The sequence below is a fragment of the Bicyclus anynana genome, chromosome 12 (assembly GCF_947172395.1).
Source record: "Bicyclus anynana chromosome 12, ilBicAnyn1.1, whole genome shotgun sequence".
NCBI lineage: Eukaryota > Metazoa > Arthropoda > Insecta > Lepidoptera > Nymphalidae > Bicyclus > Bicyclus anynana.
The window spans coordinates 14,495,645-14,503,661 of NC_069094.1; the positions used below are offsets into that span (position 1 = coordinate 14,495,645).

At 36.7% G+C, this 8,017-nt stretch overlaps 1 protein-coding gene across 1 annotated transcript in view; it reads left to right on the forward strand.

The window, feature by feature from the left end:
* LOC128198601 (uncharacterized) overlaps nt 1-7,765 on the forward strand; it is a 74,620-nt gene extending 66,855 nt beyond the window's left edge. The window contains exon 3 of the mRNA XM_052884812.1: nt 7,534-7,765. Within this exon, the coding sequence (XP_052740772.1) occupies nt 7,534-7,765 (232 nt within the window). The remainder of the gene's footprint in view (nt 1-7,533) is intronic.
* The last annotated feature ends 252 nt before the right edge of the window (nt 7,766-8,017 follow it).

Here is an 8,017-nt window from a genome sequence, read left to right on the forward strand (position 1 = left end):
ACAATTAGTTTGACATTTTGTACATCAAGTTATGTTGTGACGTATCTAAAATTTTAATAAAAAAAAATCAACCGACTTCCAACTCAAAAATTAACCTAAACTAAAAAGCAAAAAATAACATCTTACCTATGTGCTACCTTCTGATCAGTTTGAAGGCGGTGCCAAGCCAGTGATGTTTTAATTTAAGCCGTTTAAATTACAAAATTTCTGTGGTTCTTTCAGAAACGGCTTTAATTAAAATATGACACTGGATTGGCACCGCTTTCAAACTGATCAGAAGGTAGCACATAGGTAAGATGTTATTTTTTGCTTTTTAGTTTAGGTTAATTTTTGAGTTGGAAGTCGGTTGAATTTTTTTTATTAAAATTTTTATTTTTTAATTTTTAGTGTTAGCACACCTACTGAGTGTGAACAAAAATTAATAAGCAATTAGTTGAAACGTTATTTTCTTATGATAAGTGTCTAAGTCCTACAATCCCAATTTTAAAAATACTACCTTAACTCATATACAAAATTTCACCCCCCCTTTATCCACACGTAATATGAATATTCAGAAAAACGTGAAAGGTGACTGTCCTCCGTCTTCATCACCCCGACCTCTTCAGACCCCCTATGCAATCATAATCCATATGGTTGAAAAGTTCTCATCAATATAAAATTTATCAAGTCCAAACACTAGGTAGCTACTGTGAACCGTCGAGGAGTTCCCTTAACTGTCCTTCGTCTTCATCACCAGACCCCTAATACAGTCACAACCCATCTAAGTGGAAAGTTCTCATCAATACAAATTTATCAAGTCAAAACACAAGGTAGCTACTGTGAACCGTTGAGGAGTTCTCTTAACTGTCCTTCGTCTTCATCATCAGACCCTTAATATAGTCACAACCCATCTAGGTGGAAAGTTCTCTTCAATACAAATAAATCAAGCCCAAACAACAGGTACCTGTTGTAAATCGTTGACGAGTTCCATCGTCTGTGTTTCGGCTCCATCATCAGACCATCTCCAAACCTTCATAAAATTGTAGTGGTTTAAAATACATTATGGAAACACTAACAAACGCACTAGCCGTCCCTACAATTTTCGTAAGTTTCCCTCGATTTCTCAAGGATGCCATCATCAGATCCTGACATGAAAAAAATGGAACCACCCTGGAATCAAACCCTTTAAAACAAAAAAAGAATTTTCAAAATCGGTCCATAAATGACGAAATTATCGCTGGACATACATAAAAAAAAAAAACATACATACAGCCGAACGTAGAACCTCCTCCTTTTTGGAAGACGGTTAAAAATGGACGACAGCGTTTTTGACGTTTGGAAAATTTTAAAAATACATGATTTTTAAATTGAGTTTTATAAGAAATCTTTGAGTTTTATTAATTAACTAGCGGTTGCCCGCGACGTCGTCCGCGTGGAAACTTTCAAGCCCTATTTCACCACTTTAGGGGTTGAATTTAAAAATTCTTGAATCACATCGTATTTTTTTATGATTTATGAACAAATTTTTATAACTGTACCTTAAAAGGTGAAGGACTTTCCATACAAACTCCCCCCCCCCCCTCTTCGTATTTTATTTTTGCAATAAAAAGTATCCTTTAACCTTTTTCGTATTATGGCCTTAAAACGTGCCGAGTTTCATTTGAATTCATTCAGTACTTTCAGCGTGATGCCCGGTCAACAAAATCACGGACAGACAGACAGACAGACAAACAAAGCCAAAAATATTTTTGGCTTCAGTATCAATTATATAATGACCTATAACAAACATTTTCAGAGTATCTTCAATGTACAGAATTTGACCTGTTCCAGATTTATTATAAGTATAGATATCGATATATTTCGGGCCCTTATTTCATGTACTACACGAAATTAATATTGTCTACACTAATATTATAAAGAGGAAAACTTTGTTTGTATGTTTGTTTGTTTGTTTGTTTGTTTGATTGTAATGAATAGGCTCAAAAACTACTGGACCGATTTTAAAAATTCTTTCACCATTCGAAAGCTACATTATCCACAAGTAACATAGGCTACATTTTATTTTGAAAAAAAATAGGGTTCCGTAAGATATTTGGGTTTTTCGAACACAAGGTGTAAAAAATCAACCAGAAAAGTAGGGTAGGGGTAGGGGTAGGCTATGGGTAGGCTAGGGGTAGGGTAGGGTAGAGGTAGGGTAGGGGTAGGATAGGGGTACTTGAAAGTTTACATCGAGTTTCACGCGGACGAAGTCGCGGGCGTCGGCTAGTTTATAATAAATTTGATATTCCAGTGAACTACCCTATTGTTACAGCCCCGTGCCTCGGAGATTAGGTACATCTAACTTCGATATAATTTCTCGTTTATAAGTGAATCCCTATTTTCCTTAGTTACACTACTCGTAAGCATTTTGTAACTATTAACTTAGTAAGCCGTGATAGCCCAATGGATATGACCTTTGCCTCCGATTCTGGAGGGCGTAGGTTTAAATCCGGTTCGGGGCATGCACCTCCAACTTTTCAGTTGTGTGCATTTTAAGAAATTAAATATCACGTGTCTCAAACGGTGAAGGAAAACATCGTGAAACCTGCATCAGAGAAATTTCTTAATTTTCTGTGTGCGTGAAGTCTGCCAATCCGCATTGGGCCAGCGTGGTTGACTATTGGCCTAACCCCTCTCATCCTGAGAGGAGACTCGAGCTCAGCAGTGAGCCGAATGTTGATGAGTTGATAATGATGATGATGAAACTTAGTAAATAAAACTTGTCCTAAAACGAATCAGAGAAAACCCCTAAGAAGCTGAATATTTTCTTCAGAGGACGGAAAAATTAAATATTTTCTCAGTTATTCCTAACCTTGCTCGTAATTTGAGGAGGAATATCAACAAGACAATGTCTGGCTTTATAACAAAGTGCCATCAATCTTGTTCAAAGAGACACCCCTAAAGAGTTTAAGGACTTTTTAACTGGAAAATGTCTGTATTTAAAAAATAAATTACCATCCTTATTTCACTAGGTCAACTTTTGAAGCAATTGGATTACCGTCATTTCTTCGATATATTATTTGTCTAATGTAGATTACCTGGCTGAATTTATTTATTAAAAATAAAAATGAAAATATTTAGTTTATTTCGATAACATCGATCGGTAACATTGAATTAAAGGCTAGTCTTCTTTTAAGAGTTGTATATTATTGTAGGCAACTTTTTAACCGACTTCAAAAAGGAGGAGGTTCTCAATTCGGTCGGTATTTTTTTTTTTTTTTATGTATGTACACCGATTACTCAAAGACGCCTGGACCGATTTCAAAAATTCTTTGTTTGTTTGAAACGGTATAGTCCCCATTTGGTCCCATTGCCATCATGTCAAGATCTGATGATGGAATCCTGGAGAAATTGAGGGGAACTTTCGAAAATTATCTGGGTATCTAGTGTGTTCGTAAACTTTTCCATTTAGTACTTTTAAGCACTACAATTTCATGAAGGTTTAAAATCGATCTGATGATGGAGCCATAAAACAGACGAGGGAACTCCTCGGCGATTTACAGCAGTTACCTTGTTTTTGGGCTTGATTAATTTGTATTAATGAGAACTTTCCACATAGATAGGTTGTGACTGTCATTTAGGGGTTTGGTGATGAAGACCAAGGACAATTTAAGGGAACTCCTTAACAGTTTACAGTAACTACCTTGTGTTTGGCCTTGATTAATTTATATTGCTGAGAACTTTCTACCTAGATGAGTTACGTCTGTTATTAGGGGTCTGATGATGAAGACCAAGGTCAATTAAGGGAACCCCTTAACGGTTTACGGTAGCTACCTTGTGTTTGGGCTTGTTTCACTTGTATTGCTTAGAATTTTCGTACCAAGATGGGTTGTGACTGTCTTTAGGGGTCTGATGTATTCGTTTGAGATAAAATTACATTTACACTAAAAATGGAAAAATAATAAAAATTTTAATAAAAAAAATACAACCGACTTCAAAACCTAAAAACGTACCCACTAAACTAGAAAGCGTAAAATAACATCATAATATGTTCTACCTGCTGATCAGTATGAAGGCGGTGCTTAGCTGGCGTTGTCCTAATTTAAACCATTTCTGACAGGAACTCATGAAGCAACACTGTCTGCAAAATCTAAATCTATAATATATTCTCACATGGCTTGAATTAATACATCACCGGCTTAGCACCGCCTTCATACTGATCAGCAGGTAGAACATATTATGATGTTATTTTTCGCTTTTTAGTTTAGTGGGTACGTTTTTAGGTTTTGAAGTCGGTTGTATTTTTTTTATTAAAATTTTTATTATTGTTGTAATTCACAGGATAATCAGAGTGAGTCTTTATAAGTAACGTACTGAAGCCGATGAAACCCATTAGAGGATTAAGCAAATTGTCAAATATGCAGGTGTTTCCTTCACCGTTTGAAACACGTGATATTTCCTATAATGCACATAACGAGTACGGTAAGGTAGAAATATTGACTTTAAATAAGCTATTTCTAAGTAATTCAAAGTCGAGATTCATCAAAATTTGTTTACTATATATAAACAAACTACTCTGATTTTGAATAATCTTTACAAAATTAAGAATTAAACCGCCAATTGGAGCTTCATCCAAGTGTCGTAATACTTTTCGTCTAACTGTTATCAGATAAGCCGGCATTAGCATTCCCTCGGGATTATCTCGCACCGTCCTAGAGTGGTTGTTCCGTTTTTGTACTGGAATTTGTTAAAGGCTTCGTCTAAAACGGGACTGACGGGTTTAAAAATGTATATTTTTAAACTCAGCTATTTCGAATCTAACTTTGGAAAGTTGAAATTTATTATGTACCTTGTCTGAGGAATGTTCTGCCTGAATGTTTTAGCAAATGCCGGGAAATGCTGTTCGGATATTCGGCATTCCAACAAAGACAATTTTTTTCTTGTAAATTTGGAAAAGTATCAAAATAGATAAATATTAATACGCTTTAATGATTAGTATCAAACTTTAGCAGTTGTAGAAATGGCATTCCAACATAAAAAGGTTTTTTCTAGTATTTTATAAAACTCAGAAAAACATCGAAATAGTATACTCTTTCTTTCGCTTACTTTTCTTTACTACTACTTTTCGCTTAGAGAATCATTATCGAATTGTAGCAGTAGGTAGTAGAACTTCTTGTAACAGAGGTCGTCCGAAGTTAATGGCATCCGTGGCGCAGTGGTATGTGCGGTGGATATATAAGACGGAGGTCCTGGGTTCGATCCCCGGCTAGGCCGATTCAGGTTTTCTTAATTGTTCCAGGTCTGGCTGGTGGGAGGCTTCGGCCGTGGCTAGTTACCACCCTACCGACAAAGACGTATCGCCAAGCGATTTAGCATTCCGGTACGATGTCGTGTAGAAACTGAAAGGGGTGTGGATTTTCATCCTACTCCTACCAAGTTAGCCCGCTAACATCTTAAATTACATCATCACTTACCATCAGGTAAGATTGTAGTCAAGGGCTAACTTGTAAATAGTAAAAAAAGAAAATAGGTTGCCGCTGAGAATTTCATTTTTTAAAGCTCTACATTTCAGTGTCCGACCCACGTCTTGAATTCTGCGTTTCATGATTCGAAACCACATAAACTAATTACTAGACCAACGGAGAACTTCATCATCATCATCATCATCATTAACAGCCCATATTCGACCCACTGCTGAGCACGAGCCTCCTCTAAGAATTAGAGGAATTGGGCCTTAGTCCACCACATTAGCCTACCACAATTCCAATGCTGATTGGCAGACTTCACACACGTACAGAACTAAGAAAATTCCTCACCAGATTCGAGCTCTTCGAATCGAAGGCATAGGTCGAAGACATATATCCACTGGACTAACGGGGCACTTACTTCAAAGAGTACTCGTATGATAATAGCTAGTAAAACGTTAAGGTCGCTAGCAGATAATCTCAAATTAGTACACAGTGGGTGATTACGCCCTTTGTTATTTAATATCACTGTGTAAATTTTCTAAGTGAATTCACAAGAGCTTTGAAAACCAGCTTGGATAATAATTTGTAATAAATTGGGCAATCATATAAAATAGGTACTCCCATTAAATCTTACGCACTTAAAGTAATTATGTAATATTTTGCTAATATATAATTATGTAGACATGAAAATAACGTTAGGTAGGCGTGAATACAATTTTTTCACCATTTGAACATGAAAATATTAAATTTGACACTTGTTTTAGTAATAATAATTTTTGTTCTCATAAATTAACCGAATTAATGATTTAGTGATTGCTAAAACAGATTCATTAGTGTGAACTAAATTTTATTTCATTTTACTTTTCTATGTAGTCTATACTAATATTATAAAGCGGTAAAGTACGTGTATTAAAAGCCACGTTATTTGTGAGTGTCATATATATGTCTTATGTCTTTTATCTCCGTTTTCTCACGGGAATGAGAATTAAGCCGGTGAAACCGCCTGGCGTTGGCAAATCCTAATAATATTATAAACGTGAAAGTTTGTATGGATGTTTGTTTAGCTGTTTGTTACTCTTTAACGCCGCAACTACTGAAACGATTCGGCTGAAATTTAGAATGAAAATAGATTTTACTCTGGATTAACACACAGGGATTTTTGAAAAACTAAATTACACGCAGACGACGTAGCGGGCGTCCGCTAGTACTAAATAAAATTGCATGTATGTAGTCGCATGTAAGTAGGTGCGCTTAGATATTTAAACTATACAACGGACTTTAATGCAGTAATAATAATAATAACCAGAAATTATAATGTAAAAAACAGGTACAAAAATTAAGCCCATGAATTAACTAAGCCACTTTTTGTTCTAATTGACATCGCTGCTCTAATTCTAAAACTGTCAAAGCAAAATTGGCCAGTTTTTAAGTGAAATTTTCTACATGATTGTGCGTACTTTTATTATAAGAGGTCAATGCTTTGGTATTATGATTTGAATCGTACACCGATATACATAATTACCCTGCTGGTGCTAAAATGGCAGTCAGGTGCTAAAATGGCATCGATTGTAAATAACGGCTTAGGGACAAGTCACACGGTGCGATCGCGTCACGGCGCCGGAGCGGTGTTGCTGCGGCGTCCCGCTTATAAATATCAATGACTAGTGGATGCCCGCGACATCGTCCGCGTGGAATTTAGTTTTTCACAAATCCCTCGGGAACCATAGATTTTTCCGGGATAAAAAGTAGCCTATGTGTTAATCCATGCTATAATATATCTCAATATCAAATTTCAGCTAATTCGATTAAGTAGTCGAGGCGTAAAAGAGTAACAAACATTCATATCATTAAAATCATCAGTTTTCGCAAATCTCGGGAAACCATGGATTTTTTCGGAATAAAAGTAACCTATGTGTTAATCCAGAGTAAAATCCATTATCCATCCATTTCCATTCCAAATTTTAGCCAAATCGCTTCAGTAGTAGCGGCGTTAAAGAGTAACAAACATCCAAACATAAAAACAAACATCCATACAAACTTTCGCGTTTATAATATTAGTAGGAAGTGGGATAGGATAGGATATGACACACGGTGCGTTCCGGCGCAGCGCCGCAGGCACGCCGCAAAACGGTGCGGTGCGGTCGCGGCGCGGTGCCGGAGCGGTGTCGCTGCAACGTCCCGCATACAAAATTATCAATGGTATGCTACACGATGCGTTCCGGCTGCCGTGCACACTTTCTACCACAGCGCCGCACACCACGTGTCTACAGCGATGCGGTCAAACGTCTCAAGCGCGGCGCCGCACCGCACCGTGTAGCTTCACCCTTACGAACAGTTGACACATAATTTACGTTTTACCAATAAAAGGCAAAAATTTCCGTAATGTATCGTTATTGTGTGAACTGCGACTTATCACGCGACAACCCTCGGCGTGACCTTTGAAATAATCAGATAACATTCCCGGTTATTTGGTCTGAAATAAAATAATTATTTTTTAAGTCGTATTAATTATGGGGGGTTGAATGAAGCGGTAATTCGTGGATTTATTTAGTTTTTTATATTAATTGTAACAATATTATGTTAATGTGGTA